At 42.0% G+C, this 23,791-nt stretch overlaps 1 protein-coding gene across 1 annotated transcript in view; it reads left to right on the forward strand.

Annotated features, from left to right (window-relative positions):
- Hsd17b4 (hydroxysteroid 17-beta dehydrogenase 4) overlaps nucleotides 1-23,791 on the forward strand; it is a 74,978-nt gene that overhangs the window by 49,924 nt on the left and 1,263 nt on the right. The window contains exons 17-23 of the mRNA XM_021214208.1: nucleotides 137-202; nucleotides 4,458-4,527; nucleotides 5,252-5,358; nucleotides 6,375-6,461; nucleotides 9,272-9,358; nucleotides 10,506-10,644; nucleotides 20,433-20,560. Coding sequence (XP_021069867.1) covers nucleotides 137-202; nucleotides 4,458-4,527; nucleotides 5,252-5,358; nucleotides 6,375-6,461; nucleotides 9,272-9,358; nucleotides 10,506-10,644; nucleotides 20,433-20,560 — 684 coding nt within the window. The remainder of the gene's footprint in view (nucleotides 1-136; nucleotides 203-4,457; nucleotides 4,528-5,251; nucleotides 5,359-6,374; nucleotides 6,462-9,271; nucleotides 9,359-10,505; nucleotides 10,645-20,432; nucleotides 20,561-23,791) is intronic.

The raw sequence follows: 23,791 nt of genomic DNA on the forward strand, positions 1-23,791 counted from the left end.
AACATAAAATGTTAAAAAAAAAAACCCCTCTTTATCCAGTTTGTGTAGTTTATTGACACATGACTGTTTATTGGATGTCAGTTTTCCAAGAGAATCACATGTATCTAAGTTGACCCACAGTGCCTTTTGATTTTAGGCAGCTGTAGCTGTACCAAATCGACCTCCAGATGCTGTACTGAGAGAATCCACCTCACTAAATCAGGTGAGAGGAGCCAGTCCACCTGGCTGATGATACTGATGTCAAAATCTGCACATCCTATACTTCTGTGTGTTTTTAGTGAAATAACGCAGGCATCTTATTCCAGGCAACGAAAAATTAAACACCAGACTTTGATTTGTGGAATAAGTTCTCAGAGGAAGGTCATCCTTTCGCGTGAAATGCAGAAGGGCTTGCAAGTAATGATCAGCTTTGCAGAAAGGTGGTCTATCGATGCTCCCTTCTCTGGGATGAAGGGCTTCAGTTTGTTAGGGAAGAGGTTGAGAGGTAATGTTAGTAGAGTGTAGGTGAGGAGAGAGGCGTGGTAGGTGAGAGATGAAGCCAGATTTACGCTGGCGAGTAATGGAAGACATTGTGCATGAGCAGATCCATAGCAAAAGTGGAAAACTTGGGCCATTAGGGCATGAACTTCTTGCTGGGTTTTATATGTATCAGTAACTTTTGGTCAGTAGGCCAATGGCAGCTGTTTTGTTTTAGCCCTACAAAGGTCACTTCTCAGATCCACTGTTTAAATGTCCATAGGAGAGTTTTCTCATTGGCAGCTGCTTGAATGTACAAGTAAAACAAATGTTCCATGGAAAATAAAGATTTCTATGCAGTGATACATGGAAAAAGACCAAACAGTAAACAGCTCTCCATCCCAGGAGTTGTGTTTGAGGGTGAGAAACAAACTAATCTCACCAGATACATGTCTAATGCTAGTTACCCTGTTAGGATTTCAGTTACTATTAAGTAGGTTGTATTTTTTGTTAAAATGTAATTGTTTATATTTTACAAAATGTTTATGTGCTAAATTGAAAACAGTTATGACCTCAAAACCGGGTCTTCTTTTGGGGGGACCCTTTAGGATTTAGGTCGTATCTTTTTTGGGGATAAAAAGTTGAAACTATCACAGACGCTTGGTAGGACTATCTGGGTCACTTTCATAACTACCAGAAGATGATAATTTTCATAAGTAGCCCTGGGATAGATCCTGGTCAAATCGTTAGATTTTCAAGATGAAGAAAATGATCTCCAGGGCCTGAAAGACAATGGTGAAGTAACTTTCCACAGAAGATAATTAGATAGGTGTCAAATTCCTCCAGAGCAGGAAAGAAATGGGGCACCACTCTCAAGAAATAGATGTTTGTCCTTCTAAAAGAACATTCCACATGGAGGAGCCTCACCTACCTAGCTAAGAGGTGACCAAGGAACCCTGATAAGAGGCTGGAAGTAGCCAAGTATAAACCCAGGCCCGAGACTGGAGGGACAGAGGTGACACCCAGTGTCGGATACTGAGAAAGTACAAGCGATGTGTCCCAGTAGGGGCTAAGAAAGGGGTGCAGATAGGCGGTAAAAGGCAGAAAGGAAGACTAAGCATAAGCTAGGAATAAGTTGAGAAACTGAGGAAGGAAAAGAAAAGTGAAAAAGAAATTGAAGCGGGCTGGAGAGATGGCTCAGGAGTTAAGAGCACTGGCTGCTCTCCAGAGATCCCAGGTTTGATTTCCAGCACCTCTATATATGGCAGCTTACAACCGTCTGTAACTCCAGTACCAGGGGATCCAATACACCTTCTTCTGGCCTTTGTGGGCCATAAATACAGCCAGAGTATTCACAGACATACAATAAAAAGAAATCTAAGAAAAAGGGAAAGTGAAAGCAAGGCCCAGAGCTGAAAGGAGATAGTATTGGAGAAGACATGCTGACTGGAGAGGTCTGTCGCCCCTGTCATCGAGGACACCACCCAGGACCTGCTTACCTCCTTGCACGCTGCTTGTACAGCTGGCTTGCCTTCCAGGCTTGCCTTCCAGGAGTGTAGTTTGGAGCGGGTACATTCTTTCCCCTCAGCAAAGCTCCATTTGCTACCTCCTAGTAGAGGGTGCTTTCGGAGTACTGTCAGGAAGTGCTTTACTTTGAAAAGGAGGTTTAGCTTTCTGTATGTTGCAGAACCTCAAATTCCCCCTTGGAGCCTTTTGTTTTCCAGGCAGCTCTTACAGGATATTTTTGTTTGATCCTGTTCTCCAAGAGGACTTTCTTGGGCTTCTGTCTGCAGTCATGTGTGTTTCCAGTCCTGCGTGTGGAGCAGGACTGGACATCTAATCAAGTACTAATCAAAGACTGTGTTGATTTACATTGTTGCTAAAGTCTTGTTAAAAGCTTTAGAAATTGCGAATGTTCACTGAGGCAATACCCATGAGTTTTATCTCATTTAATTTCCCCTGTTGTTCTTTGAAAGTGAGCCCTCTTAGCCTCTTAATTTATATATTTTTCCTCAATGAGAAACTCACAGTTCTCCTTGGTGAGGAAACTGTGTCACTGATAGTGCTGGATATGGACCCAGGCCCCATCACAGCCCATTGTAGCTTATGTCTGACAACTTCCCTCCGTGGCCCGGAGGTGTGTCTGTTTTTCATTGTATACATGATAGCTCATATTTTTCTAGTGTTTACTGTTTGTATACTGCTTTTGAAAAGTAGCAGTTTAATTTTCTAACACACATAATCTTGTATTTAGAAGGACATACTACAGGAAGGAATACTGAGCCTCTGAGAAGTGAAAACTTCCTCAGAATGAGACTTGTTAAGGAGAAGATCTTGGGGCAGACCGGACACTGACTGTAACACGCACGCTCTTTTTTTTTTTTTTTTTCCAATTTTTTATTAGGTATTTACTGCATTTACATTTCAAATGCTATCCCCAAGGTCCCCTATACCCCCCCCCTCCATCCCCCTACCCACCCACTCCCACTTCTTGGCCCTGGCGTTCCCCTGTGCTGGGTCATATAAAGTTTGCAAGACCAAGGGGCCTCTCTTCCCAATGATGGCTGACTAGNCCATCTTCTGCTACATATGCAGCTAGAGACACGAGCTCTGGGGGTACTGGTTAGTTCATATTGTTGTTCCACCTACAGGGTTGCAGACTCCTTCAGCTCCTTGGGTACTTTCTCTAGCTCCTCTATTGGGGGCATTATGTTCCATCCGATAGCTGATTGTGAGCATCCACTTCTGTGTTTGCCAGGCACTGGCATAGCCTCACAAGAGGCAGCTATATCAGGGTCCTTTCAGCAAAATCTTGCTGGTGTATGCAATAGNNTCTGGGTTTGGTGGCTGATTATGGGATAGACCCCTGGGTGGGGCAGTTTCTGGATGGTCCATCCTTACGTCTCAGCTCCAAACTTTGTCTCTGTAACTCCTTCCATGGGTGTTTAGTTCCCAATTCTAAGAAGGGGCGAAGTGTCCATATTTTGGTCTTCATTCTTCTTGAGTTTAATGAGTTTAACAAATTGTATCTTGGGTATTCTAAGTTTCTGGGCTAATATCCACTTATCAGTGAGTGTATATCATGTGAGTTCTTTTGTGATTGGGTTACCTCACTCAGGATGATACCCTCCAGATCCATCCATTTGCCGAGGAATTTCATAAATTCATTGTTTTTAATAGCCGAGTAGTACTCCATTGTGCAAATGTGCCACATTTTCTGTATCCATTCCTCTGTTGAGGGACATCGCGGTTCTTTCCAGCTTCTGGCTATTATAAATAAGGCTGCTATGAATATAGTGGAGTATGTGTCCTTATTACCAGTTGGGACATCTTCTGGATATATTCCCAGGAGAAGTATTGCCTCTTATAAGGACCATTCTGTACCAGCAGGCTGAAGTTCTTCCCTTGCCCTGGAGAGCACTCTAGTTTGAAAACTGCATGGTTTAAATACAGGAAAGGATGAAGGCTTTCTCTGTTGTTACCTACATTTTTCTGCTAATCCTGCCTGACCTATGTAAATTAGTAGTGTGAAAATCTGAGCTTTGCATACACTGAGTCAGACTGGCAGGCTATTTGGTTCATTTTCGTGCATGGGCATATTCCGGATTAAGTGTGGCAGAGAGATGAAAGTTTGTGAGAAGTCTTTGATGTTTATCTGCCTATTATATTATAGACTTCAAATTAAAAAAATAAGAAAGTTGGCATAGATTTTGATTGGCTAAACAAGACTTTAAACCTTTACCTATTCACATAGAGTTCCCTTAGGCAGTGGTGTGTAATTCTTGCCTTCTTTTCTTATTACCTTATTCCTCCCTCTACTGATTTCAGCAAAAGACCTTATTAAAGCTTAAGGTAATCTTGTTTTTTAAAAATGAGTTGTCTTTTAGACCACAGCCTGGGCTTGTGTACAGTATGCGTTTTAATCGGTAGCTGGCCTTGCTTCCTGTCCTACACCTAATGCTTCCTCAGCAAACACTGAGGACAGCGTACTTTCTCTGCAGGCTGCTCTGTACCGCCTCAGTGGAGACTGGAATCCTTTACACATTGACCCGAACTTTGCGAGCATTGCAGGTGAGTTGTAAATGACTCGAGTCACTGAAAAACATTAGCTCATTTACCAACTATCCATTTAAAGCAAGTTTACTCAGGACTGGTAATTTGAATAGCATTTAAAAGATAGCTCTCATATTTATTCAGGGCTATAGAAAAGTAGGAAGTATTCAGAAAACGCTATATGTGTCTCTTGAAATTCAGATGGTGGCGAGAAGCCTCCGCTGCTGGAGTCCAGGGTGCGGCTCTGGGGAAGGGTGTGTGCATCGTGAAGAGGTTATTAGGGCTAGAAAGGTGACGCAGTCCCCCACTTGGTTTGTTTCTAACAAAATGAAACAAAAGAATTCTTTGTGTTCCTAGCCTTCTTATGTTTATTTCATGGTTTTCAAAAATATGTTTTGCTGTTTTTCCCTTAATTTTTCCCTAGGAAGTACTATTTACAGAACTCTTTTTTGAGGTACAGTCTCAATATATAGCTATGGCTAGCCTGGAACTTGCTATGTAGGCCAGGCTGGCCTTGAATTTAAGGAGAACTTAGGGAGGAGCTCTACCTACCTCTGTGTCCCTGGTGTGATGATAAAAGGTGGTGCCATATCTCTTGGCATGTTCTGTTTCTTAATACATAGCATAGTTCATAATTCATTCTATTGTAGTTTAAAAGACATTAAAATACTGAATTTTATACACACACACACACATATACTTATACCACTTTTCATCTATAAAATTATCTAAATTTTCTTAGGTTTTGAGAAGCCCATATTACACGGATTATGTACCTTTGGATTTTCTGCAAGGCATGTTTTACAGCAGTTCGCAGATAATGATGTATCAAGATTCAAGGCGATTAAGGTATATATGTGTCTTGCATGTTTTTGAGGGATGGGCTTTCTCTATGTAGCACTGGCTGCCCTGGAATTTGCTCTTTAGACCAGGTGGGCCTCAAACTTCAGAGACCCTCCTGGCTCTGCCTCCTGAGATTAAAGGTGTGTGTCACCACCTCTGGGCCTCAGCATGTGTACGTTCGAAGCTCAACATCTGCCTTAACAAAAGATGGCAGTAGGCTCCATTTGAACTCTCATAACAGCACTGACTGGACTTAAGTGTTTCTAGTGTTGTGCTGCTGAGTTGATTTTACTGTGTGCTAACTTTGATAGTAACAAAGGAAAATGTCTCCACCTAACAATATTTTTGTCTGGGCCAAAAGATGTATACCTGAAAGCCATGTCAAATAGCTTAAAAATATTTATTAGTTTATTCACAGTGCAAGAGTGAAGGATCTATTTTCTGATGCCTGGCCCTTAATAACACTCATTATTTTCATGGTTTTCATTTAACACAATTATTTTCTTTAATTCAGTAATCCATGTATAGATTCACACAGTGATATAAACGATCCTGCTTTAAGACTTTGCTCTGTGCACTCGGTGGCGCCTTCAGCCCTGATTAACTAGTACTACTTTGGATTTAAGTTGTTCTGGTGGCTGCCTGAGTCACTACCTTACAGGATTATGGTTTGTCTTGAGCAAACGCTCCTTATTGATGCTGCCTTCCCTTTCCTTTTACCCAGTGCTGAAAACTGAATTTAGGCTTCACATATGCTAGGTGAGCTCTCTGCCAGGGAGCTATGTTCCCAGCCCTGAGTCTCTTGTTCTGAGAGAAAAAAACTAGCCATGTGTATGTGCACACGGCTCTCAGTGTCCATCCCTTATGAATTTTCTGTACTTTTGGTATCTTTTATGAAGCTTAATATATTTAAATCTCTAATATTTTCCTTTTATGCTGACCTCAGAAATTTCCCTTACAAGTAGAAGAGCTTCTTTTAAAAGCATCTTTAATGCAAAACTCTTATTTTAATATTTTAATAGGTTCGTTTTGCCAAACCAGTGTATCCAGGACAAACTCTACAAACTGAGATGTGGAAGGAAGGAAACAGAATTCATTTTCAAACCAAGGTATGAATCAGAGTTGGATGTATGTGCCTTGTGACCACCTCACCACACAGGGTCATAAGAGTATGATGTATATGCCTTGTGACCTCCTCAAACACACCATCATAGAGTTGGATGTATGTGCCTTGTGACCTCTGCACCACACACCGTCAGTTTGTTCTCTGCTAGCATTTTTGTGGTTAGTAATAGGACTCTTTGAGAGAGACGCTTGGGAGTACTTTTAAAGTTAGTGCTGACTTTTCATTGAAACAGATTCCACATGTACCTTTTACATTTTATTTCTCTCACTAATGAAAGATCTTGCAGCTTCACTCCAGAGAATCAGACCAGCAGTTTATCTAGTCTAACAGGAAAGGTCTTCTAACCAAATTTTTGCCAAGTTACAGGAACAGCTATTTACATGTTAGAGAACAGTGGAGTTGTAGCCTTTAGTTTTTTTTTCCTGAACAGAAACCATGTGCTTTGGATAACACAAAAATCTATAAACTAATACCTTGTATCCTAGAGCCTGGGCCTAATGAATGGCCGACAAGCCAGTAAGCCCATGTATTTGTTGACTTAAGTAACATTGAGGGAGATCTAGTGATGCTCCAGAAAAGCACTAAAGGGACATCCAACATTGTTCCATTACCAGCAGTGTGAAGAACAACCTGTTGTCACAGCCCAGCAGCTAATAGCCTTCTGTTGGTTCCTCTGTATTGCGTGGAACAGGTTTGAGTACTCCAACAGTGACATTAGGTTTTGATTATGGAGATTCTGTAAACACTGTTGTTTTCAGTAGCAACTTTCAGTAACAACCCTACTATTGAAATATAAGAAAACCTAGGCTCCTTAGAAAATCCTGACGTTGGTAATGACTTGCTGACGGCCGCACAGACAGCTTTTTATCAGGCATACAAGCACAGCCCTGTGTGGCTCCATAGCCCCAATCTCAGGGCTTCTTATGCATTGTTTCGTCTTTGAGGAACTGGTAAGTTGGCAGAATTCTGCTTTAGTATTAGTGCCTTCCTGCTGCTGCCAACATTTTCATGCATTAGGGATATCATTTGTTTTATTTTGCAAATTTCTTCTGTGTTAAGGCTGCCTTATCATCAGGGGCAATCTCTCGGACTTTTTTCTTTTTTTTAATTTAAACAGAATCTTAGTCTGTAGCCCAGGCTACCCTGTTAGAACTTGTGATCCTCCTGCCTCTGCCTCCAATGTGGCGGTATTGCACACATGCACCACCAAGCCCAGCTCATCTAGGGCCTCAGACTCTATTCATGTTCCCACTTAAACACACCCTGGCTTCCTCTGCAAACATACTGCACTTGAGATCTTTGCTTCCCATTCAGCTCTCAGATGTCTGTGGCGGAGCCAGGGTCCAAGGAATGGATGGGGATTAGGGGCTGAACCCTGGTGTTGCTGAGGTAGCTAACTACAGTCTACCCCAAGCCGTAGAGCTGAGACTAGTATGTGAAAATTAACATGCACAGTCAGGCAGGCTGGGATGCAGGTTAGTGACAGAGCATGCATCTGTTGTTCACTAGGCACCAGGAAGGCAGATAAAAGAGCAGGAACTCCAAAAGTCCTGGACCACAACACCACATGCTCTGTTGGAGGGTTTTATTCCCATGCAGTCCTGGCAGGAGCAGAACATGTGCAGTTTCTGTAAACTTAAAGAGCTGAGAACTAACGCCCGAATGGAATGCGGTCTTTCCATTTCAGACGACTGGAAAATGCTCTCTCTCCTCAGAGCATTTGCACCTTCCCCAGTAATTACAGGGCTAGAGAGACTCCTGCCTCGACGCCCTCCTCTCCACTGTATTTTAGGAAACATTTTAAGCAAATATTTCAGAACTCTATGCTCATGTGCCTACAAAAAAGCAATTTGCTCAAAGTGCATTTTGTGTTTTCATTAATCGTGCCTGTGCCTTTCACTGTATTTAATTTTTTTTTTTTTTAAAGAAAAATTGTTGGGAAGGTATTTCTCCCTCCTTTCAAGAATGAAGGAAAGTAGTCAAGGGAGATTAATTTAAATCAAAGTTGCTACCTTAACTTTTAGAAACTTACTGTCCTTATTGTAATTCCTTTTTCCTTTGGAGACAGTGTCTTGTTACAGCATAGAGTGTACAGAAATGTCCAGGCTGGCCCTGAACTTGCTTACTTTGGCCTTTCGGGCTCTAGGATTACAAGCCTTGGCTTCCGGTATTATTTTTATGTGAGAATAGTCCTTGGAATGGTATGAAATACGGGATTCGGACTGAGAGCTTCTTTAATTGCAGACGTGAAAGGCTACTTAAATATTTACTTCCCCTTATGTATCTTATGTGACTTGGATCCAGAATGAGGACCTTACAAACACTGTCATCTTTTCTTAGCCAGTTTTAGTCTAGATTAATAAACCAATCAGGGCACGCCTTCTGCTATGCACTACCTACAATGCACCTCTTACTCTGGCTCTCCTCAGAATATGCTCGTGCTCGGGCTAACAAAGTGCTCTTAACCACGGAACCTTCTCTCCAGCTCTTTTAATTAGTGTTTTGGAAGATTAGACCTGCTCATAGTTTTTCCTTTTCTTTCTTCCCTTCTTTAAAGGCCATTAATTGATTCTGTATCCAGGCTTAATAACAATCGTATTAATTCAGAAAATCGTCGTGTCTGTCACTTTGTCATGTACACACTGACCTTTTGCTTTGTCTGGCTTTTTGCTTGCTTGCTTGTTTATTTTTCATTTCAAAGAGAAGTCTGTTTCCTTAAAGTGACTCAAATTTCACAGTGGAGTGGTAAATCATGAGAGTGACCTGTTTCTTCTCTGCTCCACTTCTCCTTAGGTCCAAGAGACTGGAGACATTGTCATTTCAAACGCATACGTGGATCTCGTGCCTGTGTCTGGAGTTTCAGCTCAGACACCTTCAGAGGTAGGCTGCTTGCACCGGCACCCAGTGACTTCTGTGTGAGTCATAGCTAATGCCACTTCAGGATTGTTTGGGCTGCTACTTTTAGCTATCAAAAAGCTCTTGAAGAAATGACAGAAATTTAAAACTTACTGGAATGAAAGATATTTTCACAACTTAAGAGTTTTTAAAATCTTTTCAGAATATTGGGCTACTTTAAAAAGGAAATAGTTCCCTGTTTCAATAAGAGTGAGTCATTCAGTTTTAATGAGAAATTTTTAAAAGAATTTGGAGGAAAAAAAGTGAAAATTTAAATAACCTATACTTTTTTTTCTTGAGGTCTGTATGCAGATATGAAGATAATATAGCATGTCTTGTTTATTAAAATATTTATATTTTAGTAAGGTTAGGCTTTTGATAAAAGTATTTGTATTCTATGTCCAAAATATTAATAATGTTAAGACTTTCACACTCCTGATCTTTTTTTCATAAACCATGTTATTTCATAACCAGCAAGAAATTAACGTCTTATAAGAGTTATCTAAGATCAAAGCCTATGACGTCTTTCAGCCAGAAAATAATTAAAGGCTTCATGGAGTTTACTCGTGTTTTATAAACAAAGGATGAAAACCATAGCTTGATTACTTGCTCAGTGTTTCTGAGAAGTGAATTAGACTTACTCAGTTTGTGAGTGGGGTGGTCGGGTGCACTCACCCGGGTAGGCACTCGTGTAGATATGTCTTCCTCAGTTGCTCCTCCCCCTTACCTTGTAGACAGAATCCTTCACTGAGCCTGGGGCTTCCCGTTCAGCTGGACTGGCTTCCCAGAGAGCCCCTGGCACAGAGAGCTTGCTGTGCTAGGAAGCCAGTCTGATTCCCAGGGCTGGGTCATGTCATGTGTCACCACACTGGCTTTTAAAACAGGTGTTTAGGATGCAAATCAGGACCTTGTGGTTACACAAGAGGCCCTTTACCCCTGTACCAAAGTATTGCTTTAAAACTATGGTCAACAATAACATTTTCTGGTAGAGTAAACCATCTCTGGGCAGCATAATATGAGGAAAGTATGACGTAAGCCCGTGTGGGCAGAACAGGTTAAAAGTCACGTCTGGTGCATATATCACTAATAAGTTCTTTGTGAAGCTTCAAATAATATTTCCTCTCTTTGTCAGGGTGGAGAGCTCCAGAGTGCTCTTGTGTTTGGGGAGATAGGCCGCCGCCTCAAGGATGTTGGCCGTGAGGTGGTAAAGAAAGTGAATGCTGTGTTTGAATGGCATATCACGAAAGGTGGGACTGTTGCAGCCAAGTGGAGTAAGTGATGTTTGTGACTTTATATTATTCTACAATGACTTTTAGTGGAGATAAAGTATGTTTTATACCCAATAATATAGTCCCTTTGAAAGTAGGTGAATCTGACCTACATAGTTTTGTTGTTGTTATTTTCCATAGGTCTCAGGACATTTAAAAGCATGGATTTTTTTTCTTAAATTACATATGTCATTTGTCAATTACACACACACACACACACACACACACACACACACACACACACACACACACACTACTAACTACTCATTTCCACCCCAGCCTATTAACATCTCCTCCTTCTTGCCTACATACCATGTAAGTAATGTGCTGGCTCAGATTTCTTAATGAAAATGTGTATGTCTGGGTTTTTATTTGATAGCTATTGAGAGAGTGTATTTAGGGCTGAAGATATACTATATGGTAGTGTTGGTGTAATTGTTTTATTGCATTCTTAGATCTTTAGCCTCATTCCACCTTAATCCTTCCCAAATCCCCAATACTAGGTTGGAGAGAAAGAAGGTTAGAGGGCAGTGGGCGTGGACCTCCATAGGCTACTTTTCCTGCTGACTAAGTTCATGGGGTTCCTTGGGGCAAGTGCAGTCGTCATTGTCAGAATACCCAGCAGACCAGCAATCCTTCAATAGCAAATAGGACAGCAATGGGGGCAGTGTAAGGGGAGCAGCCACTGCCACAGGCCCTCTCCGGCCTCTCCCATTTAGTCCCTCTTGAGACTCCTGAGAGCTGGCAAAAAAAAAAAAAAAAAAAAAAAGACAAACAAAAAAAAAAAAAAAAAAAAAAAAAATCACACACCCCTAGAACGTGAGACAGTTGTAGTTAACAGCTGTGAACAAACCGAAGCAGCCCATGCCCCACATCTGGGATTTAACCAAAAACCTGTTCATAGAACTGGGCTTTAAAAGAACCCAAGACTGGCACTGCATGCTTTATGCCAGGAAGAAGGCCTTGGGTTTGATCTGTATCACTGGAGGAAAAGTGGTAGCTACATGGGTGCCTTGGAATCTCAGACAGGTTTATTATTCGTTACAACCAAACAATTGCCACTCACAGAGTCAACGCCTATGAGCTGTCAAAATCATTTAGAACTTCCGGAACCAATTTTCTGTTTCTTCTTTAAAACATATTTAAGTTTGTTTTAATATAACATTTGCTGTTTCTTTTAGGCACCATATGTTAATTATATAAAACATGGTTCGTATTAGTGTAGAGGGAAGCAACAATGTATCTGTTAAAAAATAACCACAGGGAATCTGCTGGCTTTTTTTTTTTTTTTTTTTTTTTTTTGAGACAGGGTTTCTCTGTATAGCCCTGGCTGTCCTGGAACTCACTTTATAGATCAGGCTTGCTTGGAACTTAGAAATCTACCTGCCTCTGCCTCCCAAGTGCTGGGACTAAAGGCGTGTGCCACCACACCCTGGCTCTGCTGGCTTTTTTCCTTGTGGGGAACATTTATATACTTGCAACAAGTTAGCTGAGAAAGGAGAAGGCAGGCTGAACTGTGAGATGTAAGCATTCCTCAGATTCCCGCGAGCCTCATGATTTCTGAGCTAGCTCATAGGTTAACAGAGAGCGTAGCATGGTTCTCTCCCCCCCCCCCCCCGCTTCCATTTTTCTCTGGAGGAAATCAACTTTCCTCTCTCGGAGAAAGTCCATTGGCAGTTAAGTTATAGAGCACAGGCTTACAGAAGGTAGTGTTGAGAGGCGTGCATGCTCCAGGAGTGGCTGAGAGTCTGCGTCCTGAAGCTGGCACTAGAAACTGTAGGGGTCGTGTGGAGGACAAGTGGTTGTTGACCTATGCAAGCAGGCCAGTCCCACAGTGTGATAGAAGTGCTTAATCACCAACTAAGATTTTATCTTGAAGATAGTGTGCTTACATTTGAAAGTTACCCATTGTTAACACAAAAAAGCTATCTTCTTTATATTTTGGAATCTTGTTAATTGCTGCCTGTCCTTACCCAGCCAAGTAAGGGGTGACAGTATTCTGAACCCCCTGGGTCACTGTAGGCCCATCTTTGCCTTGCTTGGATAGGCTTTGTCTGTCAGCTTCATTTGACTCTCAGCTGTGAAATTGTTTCCAGGTCTGGTTCTTGTTTTCACTCTAGTCTCTATGTCTATGTCACTGAGCTACGTCACACTATTTGGCTACAGTGAAAAGCTCTTTGGCCCTGTGCTGTGGTAGAAGGGGTCCCTTTGGCGCTCTGTGTTGCATTCTGGTGCTTATTGTTATAGAATGGATATTTAAAGACTACCTTAGGAAATATCTTGCCTCTACTTTTAACCCCCACAAGCAGTTTTTAATGATGTTTTTTCAGAATGCTGAAGTACCAAGTATTATGTGATTTATATTGTTGTAAGTAGCCAGCTGTGCTCATATCGTGGTACACCAGAAACAGGATACAGGGGATGGAGATGGGCATACAGGCTGAGTGTGGTGTCACTGTCCTTGAGCACATTCCAACTTAAGATCCCAGGCCATGCCTGTCTTTTCCTTTCCCTCCCTGACAGCTGTGGGTAGAGTGTGTGCATACTGGGGGAATCTTTTGAATCAAATTAAATTTAGGTCTATAGAGGATGCTGATAATCAAATGAGACACTGTTGGCATTGATTATGGGGACAGAGAGTCATCGGTGTGCCTTAAGGCATAGGTTTGCCTCTTCTGAGGCCAATCCCATATTGTTAGGTAGCAACAGGAGCCCTTCCTCCTGCCAGTGGAAGGGGAGATGGGAAGGCCTACAGTCAGTTCAAGTCAGAGAGAGTACAAGGCCTTGGTACTGCGCTTTCTGGAGGGGAGGCAGTCTGCCTCATGCGTCTGTCTTCATACCTCAGGTGCAGTGTTTAGTAATAGCAATATTCATAGGTGAGGCTTCCAAAGGCCGAGATCACAGCTGTTCTCTTTTTCAACAGTGACTGTTGTGTCATTTTATTTAGTAGATTGAAATAAATGGTTAGAACTGAATGTCTGGACATAAGCCGTTGTTCCCAAGGTTCTATGCCGTTGGTTATCTCACACTTTGGAACAATGGCCATTCTTGTCACGTTACTTTTCTGGGTTACATGTTACTTTGACTGGGTTGAAAGGATCAACATGGATAAAAGGTGGGTAAAGAAGTCTCTGAGCTCCCTTGCTTGGCCTGATGCTCTTGCTGTACTTTGGTCACTTCTGGTTACATGTCACTTTTCCTCTGACGTGGGCTTAGGGCTGAGAAAGGCCTGCACTGTGCCTGCTGGCAATTAGTCAGGCCCTGTGCAGGCTCAGGCTGTAAGTGCCAGAAGCCATAGAGGAGTCACAGTGTAGAGGGATGGGATCGTGTCCCTTAGAACAAAACAGACGTTTGCTTGCTTTCTATCAGTAGCTTTCCTATGTGGATGGTGCTCTGTGTAGTGGTGAGATGTACCACTGGAACATTTTAGTAGAAATGATCATACTTGCTTATTAATTTCTAAAACCATTCAAAAATTGTCTAGTAAACTCTTTGGATCCCATTCTGCTCTTTAACAGTATTGTTTAAAGGAAATGAAAGTCGGCCGCATAAGAGGCTTAGGGCTGGGATGCAGCAGTGCCTTAGGACCTGGGTTCTGTTCTCAGCACCACAGAGCAGAGAGGAAGACAGGGAGGCTCAGGTAGCCTACAGAATCGTTTCTGGCTGAAAATTAAAGCAGGCACTCTGCTCTGAACTTTGGAAGCAGAAGCATCTAGAGGTAGATAAGTTTTCCCCCTTAACTCAGCGCTAACAAAACCTGACCCCGGCTTATGCAGTGTTAATCAGAGAAGAGAAATAACACGTTTATTTATATGGTCTTGCACCACTGGGGTGTTTTCTCATTCAGGGTTACTAAAGTCAGAACAGTTCTGAATTCCAAAAACATCCAGGCTGAAAACTGATCAGAATTATGGACCTGCATGTGTGCATATGGAGTCCAGGCAGTGAGCAGCTTATCTTCAGAGAACAGCAAGACTGGTTCATTCAGCAAATAGTTGTGTGTTTAAGTGCCCTGGCCTGCCCCCGCCCTTACAGGGTTGGAAGAAAGGAAGACTTAAGTTAAGGTGGAGAAGACCCATGTGAAACTATTGCTAAAATAGAACCAACCTCTTCGAGCACTATTTATGTCTGGATATCAGAAGACAAAGATGTCTGGGGTAAAACTCAGGTTCTGAACCTGTGGTTCTCATGTATGCTGACGAGGAAGGAGTGTGTAGAGAGCAGATGAGATGTGATGGCAGGATTGTGGTCAGTCGAGGTTTGGGCTGGACTGTGGGCTGCCTAGAGCGTGTGGCTAAGTGACAGCTTCGAGCAGTGTGCTGGGAAGAAGTCATTGCAAGTTAGCTTTGCTGCCTTGATAATTCCTGCAGGAGGAAAATGGAATGAAGCTTAGCTTGTGGAAAATTGTCTGCCATCCCTGTTCATGTAGAATTTGGCTTACCAGTTTCAGCTGTGTAATTCTATTGTGATGCTAAACACATTAATATACATTGCCTAAGAATTTGTTTGTTGCTTGAGTATTTTAGTTATGGGATACATTTGAACTGTTGAAACTGTGAGTGCTTATATCCTAAAGACATCATGTTGTTAAACAGAATATGTTCCACATTCATTAGAGGATAGGTTTAAGCAAATGGTTTGGAGCAGGTTGGTTTCTTTTCAATCTCATGTCTATAATTTTTCACATTATATGGATATGTATGAAAATTTCACCTATATGTCAAGATCATACAAATACTATGTGTTTTGTTTGAATACTCATTATGAAGTGAATTAGCTGAGTTTTAATGATATACATTGTAATTAAGTGTCCAGAGCTAACTACATTATCTGGACTAAATCCAGGCCCCTCTTGTGCACTACATGACAGTGATGGGTCAAGGATGCTCCTTGAATATTAATGTGTATACACTTTGGACATTTGTCACCATGTGGAAGAAAGGGTAGAGATTTTAGAACTGCACTCCTTGAAGATGATAATCTGCCCTTCTTGAGGAAGCCATCAGACCACCAGCATCTATAAACTCGGGCTTGGTATTCATCTTCCGATTATCCTGTAAGACTTTTCAGCCTAAACATAAATTGTTTTATCTTTTCAGACAAGATCTTGCTTTATATCCCAGGCTGGCCTCAAACTATAAACTCTTTTGCCTTATAGCATCACAAGTAGTAGGAGTATGGGCATATGCCAGCACCCCAGGCCTTATACACAAAAATTTAAATATGCCAATTCCAGATTTTGGGTTGAGATTCAGAAATGTCTCATGAATTTCAAGAAAACATCTCATCCTTGGAAAGAATGTATCCAGTTGTCAGTCAAGGCATTCCCCACTGCTGTCCTTTGCCCAGAGAGCAGCACCTTTCCCAAGGCCATCTGTCCCCTCTGTATACCATGTGTCCTAACATCATTTGCAAATTCTTTTAACAGTAAATTCTGGCCTAGAGATTAAAAACTGCAAAGATTGTAAAGAGAACAGCTATCTTTCACCTAGCACTTGGAAATTGTTAGAGTTTTGTCCCATTTTACAAAAGCATATGCATTTAAGAGTAATTTGGAGATTGGGTGTTGTAAGGGTGAAGCTGTTATTCCAAGAACAAAGACATACCCTGACAAGGAGTAGTTATCAATACCAGGAAGTTAACACTGATATAGAGTATTATCTGCTCTGACACTTCAGTAATGCTCCACCATTTGTCCCAATAGTGTCCTTTAAAGCAAAGGAATAATAACAGCAGTGGTAGCAACAGTAGAAATGGGGAGGGGGGGGGGAGAAGTACTCTGGGTCTGGCCTGGTCACACACTACACTCAGTCAAGTCTGACTGGTGCCACCTTGATACATTTGTCATCTCGATGGACTGGAAAATTTATTTTGAAGAATATTCATTAGTTTGTATTTATTTGATATTATGCATGACTATTAGGTTTTGAACTTTTGGCCAAAATAGTAGCAAAGTATTATGTTCTTGCAGTATCTTTTTTCCTGTAAAAAACCAAATCCAACCAAACCAAAACCCCTTATATTTTAGTGGGAGTGGTAGCTCCCTCCTGTAATCCTAGCATTTAGAAAGAAGAGGTAGGAGGGTAGCCCTCGAGTTTGAGGACAGCCTAGGCTCCTGGTGAATCAGTTTTTCATTTGTTGCTGTTGTTTGGTGCATAAAGCACCTTCCTTCTCATTCCGTTCACTCACTGAACTGTTACTAATGTTTCTTGACAAAGAAGTATATGGTGTTGGGGGGCAGGCTGGATTTGTCCCCACTAAGACCTGGCCATCCTTGGTAGAGGAGGCAAACGCAGCACAGTCTCCTTCTGGAGCTCCCGTTATTTTACCTTGCCTCTTCCCTGTAGGGACAGTAAATTAAAGCTGAACAATTCCTGAACTCTTAGAGACTTAGTGATCATAACTTTGAACTGTAATCACTCATAAACACAGTAAACTGTGCCACTGACTCGAAGTGCACTTTCTGTATTTCTGTAGTGAGATATTGACCTTGCAGATATTTGAGTCTAGACGATTACAGTGGAGAGTTCTTCCACACAAACCAAACCCACTGTGGATTTGAACATTTTGCTCCTTTGCCCCAAATTTCTATATTCTTGCTGAGAACCATTTTTCTTTTCTTGTATTAGAGTTAGCTATTAGCTTTCTAGTTTCAGGTCTCCTGCCTGTTAATGGTGAGTAGTTAAGTTTGAGTGAGGGCAAGTGTGAGGAACCAGGGCACAGATTGCTGTTGTCTAGGAGACTTACTCCCTTATGGATTAATGTGGGCGAAGTCCAGTTTTACTACTGAGTGGAATCTTTACCTGCACACCCCCACCCCCTAAGTGGGCCTTGGGCAGAGCCGTGCAGAATTAAAATTGCAGATGCTAAGTCTATTGGCTGGCAGAGGTTTGCTTTCTTTAACCTTTTCACACCCTCTCCTTTCTGTCCTCGTCCATTATCCTTCCTGTAAGATCCGGGCCTTTGTTCTTCCTGTCAGACTCCTGCTGCCTCTGACACCTGGTCTAACGGTCACACTGGAAATGAGGGAGGCAGCTTAAGCAGAAGGTCCTCCCGCTGCCTTTCCTGGTTTTTTTTTTTTTCTTTGTTGTTGTTTTTGTTTTGTTTACTTGGCAGAATTCTCTTCTGTGGAGACCTAGGGCGATTCAGTTGTGTTTTCAGCAGTTGCTAAGCAGAAGGGTAATTAAGTGTGCTGGGTGGTCTTATGGACCTTCAGTGTCCCTTATGAGAGGTGGGAGTTCTTTGCATCCTCTAGGAGGGTGGATACAGCTGCACCAGCTCTTCCACTGAGAGAGAGAGAGAGAGAGAGAGAGAGAGAGAGAGAGAGAGAGAGAGAGAGAGAGAGAGAACGCTCACACGGCTGACTGGCTTCTCCTGTATGCATATCAGTCATAGGGGAGACAGCTCAGACATCCTACGTGTAGCTTCAGCAAGGCTTTGTAGATGTTATACAGAAAGCAGTGAAGTTAAACTGATAAAAAAAATTTGTTTTCAGTTACTAAGCTTGTTTCTGGGACAGTTAACCTTTCTATAAAAAAGTTGAATGGAAGAGAAATTAGGTTTTTTTGTTTGTTTGTTTGTTTTGTTTTTGTTTTTCGAGACAGGGTTTCTCTGTGTAGCCCTGGCTGTCCTGGAACTCACTCTGTAGACCAGGCTGGCCTCGAACTCAGAAATCCACCTGTCTCTGCCTCCTGAGTGCTGGGATCAAAGGCGTGTGCCACCACGCCCGGCTTGAGAAATTAGTTAAACAAACATCGTGGCTTCTTCTTGCAGTAGGTGGTGATTTAACACAGAGCTCACTAGTGGACACTACACTGAGAATGAGTGACTCTGGAGCATTTGGTCTTAAAAGGGATGACTTATCGAACTCCTTCCCTGGAGGCTCAGGGATCTGTGCAGGGAAGGAGGTGAACATGGATGACTCCAAGGGAACAGCACACATGTGACACTTCCGAAAGCTGCAGACACAACAGGACTGACACACATCAACTCACAGAGACTTCGAGGCCTGCACAGGTCCCAGCACTAAGGATAGGAAGTGGGCTCAACGCCCACCCTTACCTTACCTTTTATTGTTTTATTTTATTTGTTTAGTTTTTGGAGGTAGGATCTTCTACATAGCCCTGGCTGTCCTGAAACTCATTAGGTAGGCTGTCCTCAAACTCACAGACATCCACCTGCCTCTGCCTTATGAATGCTGGGATTAAAGGTGTTTGTGAACATGTGCAGCTCAAGAAGCTTTGTGCAGCTGCAATAGATTCATGCTGAGGAGTTTTTTTCCAATCGACTGTGGTTGGGTCCATTAACCACACTCCAGGGCCGGTCCTGTGCCCAGGAGTAGCTGGTCAGACCAAAATGAATTCTCTGCTGGTATGTGTGAGTTCATGTGCTTTGTGATTTGTTTTTGAGAGAGAGAAAGACTATGGTATGGGTAAGGATGTGGGAGAGGAAAAACATGATACTGTATGAAAAATACTTAGGAATAAAATTATGATGTATTTGTGAATAACTGGACTGTTATTCAAATTTAGTTTTAAAATCTTGCTAGTCAGGTGTCAGAACCTTTGATGAATCAGGTGTTAGAAAGGTTGGAGAACATTATGAACTCCAAGCAGCCTCACACACTACTGGGCTAAGATTCTTGCCTGACTGCATTTTTAAGGTCTTAGTTACACACATTGCAGCAACTTCACTTCCTTTAATAACTTGGTCTATATTTAGCTCAGATTTCTATCACATGAAAATATTCACTAAGAAAAAAACTGTTACCGACTTGACTATTTTGAAGAACTTTATAAGAAGTTGCACCTTGCCACAGACTACCTCCTTTGTGGGGTCTCCTATCTGCGTGGAACGGGGTCTCGGTCGCAGATGAGCGAGGATTTGGCGAGTGACAGTCCACATGAGAGAGAGTGTAGGAACTGAGTGTATTTTCACAAAGTGAACACCAGTCTTAAATAATACAGAAAATAAAGGGGCAGGATGTCACAGTAGACAAAGTACATTGAAGGTATTGGACACAAAACAGAGGAATGATTTCAAAAGGACTTACAGGCACCAGGTAATATTTACAGTAAAGGTAAATCAGCTCTGCCTAGGGTCAGCTAATGACAGGTAAGGATTTCACACCCTTGTCGTAATTTGTGCTACTCCTTTGAGACTTGTGAGAGCTAGCACCAGGGGGTTCCGCACTAGCAGACCTTCTCATGAATAATGCAATACCACAAGCCCCCTATTTCCTAGGCCTTGGTAAATACTTGCATATGAAAGTAACCTTTTCCCTGAATCCTACTGAATTCTGAGCTCGTTGCTTTAAGGATAATTTTGAACTTTGGAACACTGGTGGAGCTGATTTAAGATATACCATACTAACGTGAGGATAGGATTTGAGTAAATAGGTTATTGGAAAGGCCAGGACTCCAGGAGGCTGAGTTTCTTTTGAAACTCCTTTGCTCAGGACTGCCTTCAGGTTTTCAGACCTGTAAGTGAGTCACTACTGGAGTGGGCATGGCAGCACCTAGAAAAGGATTTACAAGCTCCTCCAGATAGAGCACACTGCAGGAGGATTGCTGTGAGTTCAAGCTCAGTCTTGCTTCCTGCGTGACATCCTGTGTCAGCCAACAAGGCAAAACTTTTCTAAATGACAGAAAGTACGCGTTCTAGAAGTGGAAGTATAGAATACACGGGCATTACCTAGCCTGGAAACTAGAGCAGTTTCCATTGTGTTTAGCTTTTTTGTGCTGTGATAATTTTGAGGAAAGAGTGGCCTGCATTGTTTTCTTGTTTTCCAGCCATTGACCTGAAGAGTGGCTCAGGGGAGGTATACCAAGGCCCCGCAAAGGGCTCTGCTGATGTGACCATCATCATGTCTGATGAGGATTTCATGGAAGTGGTCTTGGGCAAGCTTGACCCACAGAAGGTAATGCCAGTAACATTTCTATTTACGAAGTTTATACTGAATAGTTTGACTAGAAAGTCATATTTTTAAAATTACTATTTCAGTTAATATTTTTCAAAAGATTTTTTAGGGGGTCTAATTCCTGTTTCCCATTTATTAAAACAATATAAAACCCACACTAGTCATTTTGAATATATAGTTTGAGGTGTAAAACTTGGATGTGATTGGTATAAGTATTTCTTTTTTTTTTTCTTTTTTCTTTTTTTTTTTTTTCGGTTTTTTCGAGACAGGGTTTCTCTGTATAGCCCTGGCTGTCCTGGAACTCACTTTGTAGACCAGGCTGGCCACGAACTCAGAAATCCGCCTGCCTCTGCCTTTCGAGTGCTGGGATCAAAGGTGTGCGCCACCACACCCGGCTAAGTTGAATATTTCTTAAGTGAAGTGTTTCAGCTTTCAGTTAGTGAAATTTTGAGATATTTGCACAGATTTACTGGTTTAGGATCCATAATCCAAAAATTGGAAATCTGAAATGCTCTAAAATTAAAACAAAACAAAACAAAACGTGATTTGAATTTCCCAGGAAGTTTCAGTTTGTGAAACATTTTGGAAGTCAGGGTCTTGTATTAGTGACATTCAACCAGTGTAAAGCATTACAAACTCATTGAAAACCTAGAACTAGGATATTTAACAAATATTTACCTTGTCACTGAAGTTGACGCATTCCAAGGAATATCAGGAGTGTTGTTAATATTATCCTGAAACTGTTACCTATTTTCAAACAAAATTGAAGTAGCTAATGTAGTAATTAAATGGAGGAGAAAAATCTCGTTATTTTTAGTTTGTGATTATATTGCTTGAAGTTCCAGTCTTGTTATCTGGTCGTTACAATGAATTGGCTCAGACAAGTGTTTGAATGCACAAGTATTAAGAAATGACTTCCACATAGTAGCAAACTCACAAGATGAAAGAATTGAAGAAAACCTGATTAAGAGCTAGTCACTTATTTATATGCTATACAGAATACCTGTTTATAAAATATCTCAAAAGTTGGAAACTGTCTGAGACATGCATCTGTTACTCAGTCCCTGTGAGACCCACCACGGAGAGAATTGGGAACAACAGCAAAGCCAACCCAGGCTGGTGTTTTCTTTCCCAAGGTTCATAGTTAGGGGGCTGTGGGTATATGTACCCACAGTAGGAGAGGGAGAATGTAACTTGTGGTGGCCACATCTTGTGGGGCTCCTGCCTCAGCTCCTCCATTATGATATGCTGACAAAGTGCAAGTGAATATGACCGAGTGTCTCTCCTTGTCAACCACTTGGACTTGAACCAGTGTCAATCAGGCAAGTGCTTTAGGCCTCTCAGCACCATTACGGCAGCCAGTCTCAGAGAATCCTTCAAGTAACAAAGCCAGTGTTAACAGATAATGTCTGTCCCTGATTGAGTCACTGCCCCATTATTACCATGTAGTATGCTGTCCAGACCACAACTATCTGAACTGCTTGAGTCCGCCAACTCTTGAACAGTAGGTCTGTGACTTTAGGGTGTTAAACCACCCAAACACTAGGAGTGATAGTGAATCTATCAAAAGATATCTATACCAATCAAAATAATCTATAGCAATCTGTGGTGCCAAACTCAAAATTGCATAATGAACCAGTATCCCAAGAGACATTTTCAGGAGAAATTTGGTTTCTAAGAAGGCCATCCACTTAGTAGTAGTGGTGATGTCTACTCTACCACACAGCATAAAGATCACACGTGAGGAACAAACACCGCTCTCGCATACCTTATGACTATGGTAACTCTTTAGTAACAGGGTTAGAGAGATGAGGGGTTAAGAACACCCCACTCTTGGAGAGGATCCAGGTTCAGTTTCAAGCACTCACATCAGGTGGCTCATGGCTCTAGTGCCAAGGGAACTGATGCCCTCTGGCCTCTTTGAGCACCTGTACACATAAACTCATGCAGGTATACACACATATATACAACAAACCAACCAATCAATCTTTAAATAAAGGAGCTCAAAAGATCATGGTTGAATGAAGTTAGGAAGACGTGTAGGAAATAAGAGATATTCTGCAAAGAGGAAGAAATCTTAGAAAACAAAGAACTCAATAAGATTAAAAACTTTGGTCAAAATTCCCAACTAGATCAAGTAGAAAAAAGTTTTAGCTTGAAGATAGGTCTTTCAAAATGCCACAGTCAGACATAGGGGAAAATAATCAAGAAACTCAGTATGTATGAGATACCATGAAAATATCAGACAGCTGTATTAGTGTACTTAGAGAGGAGTTAAGGTTACAGACATAAAAACTGTTGAGTGCATTTGTGGTTAAAAACTTCCCCGATGTTGGGCAAGACATGGGCATCCAGACCCAGGACTCAAGAGATCCCAAATGAGTGTGATCAGGAGAGACACTCGCTGTGACCCAGTGGGACGATCAGAGAACACACAGTACAAAGTGTGAGAAAGCACTGCTGAGTCCTCACTAGCCCCAGTAGACTGACATGAGCCGTGGGTAGAAATACTCCAGAGCAGGAGAGCATGGAAGGATGTATTTCAAGGTGGAAAGAAAGAAGTGCCAGGGAAGGATAGATATCAAGTCAAACTCTCCTCAGTTGTGAGCAGCAGGGAAACCTAAGAGTGGAGGAAACAACAGTATCGGTGCAGTCAGCCACCAAACTAAAGTGATAGAAAGGGAAAAATGAGCAGAGAATTCAAAACTAGGAGAAAATCAACATGCATTAGAAAGCATTTGGTAAAATTTAATATACCTTTCATGATATGAGTCCCAACAAATTAGATATAGAAGGAACAAACTTGAGCACAATAAAGAATGAATCTGACAGACCCACAGGGGATCTGACAGGGAATGAGGAAAGCTGGAAGCATTTAAGACAGGGCGCAGTACAGGGAGGCCGCTTGCCCCACTCCTGAGTGTTAGCCAGAACACTGGGGCACCGGAAAGAACTGGAGCCATACTCCTAAACAAGCTGTGAAGGAGGATACCAACAGACACTAGCATGGAAGGGAAGCTCTGATGGGCCTCAGCCCTGCACAGAGAACTACAGGCAGCTAAGGGGTGCTGAGAGATGGAGAAATAATCTTACCCTGGGGAGAGCCCCAGGTCGATTATCCAGTACCAAGTGGTCAGGTCTGAAAACATAGCAGGTTGTATTTATATACTTAAGAATAGACTGTGGGTGAGAGTGAGTGAGTGAGTGAGTGTGTGTGTGTGTGTGTGTGTG

This window comes from Mus pahari, chromosome 15 (assembly GCF_900095145.1).
Source record: "Mus pahari chromosome 15, PAHARI_EIJ_v1.1, whole genome shotgun sequence".
Lineage (NCBI taxonomy): Eukaryota > Metazoa > Chordata > Mammalia > Rodentia > Muridae > Mus > Mus pahari.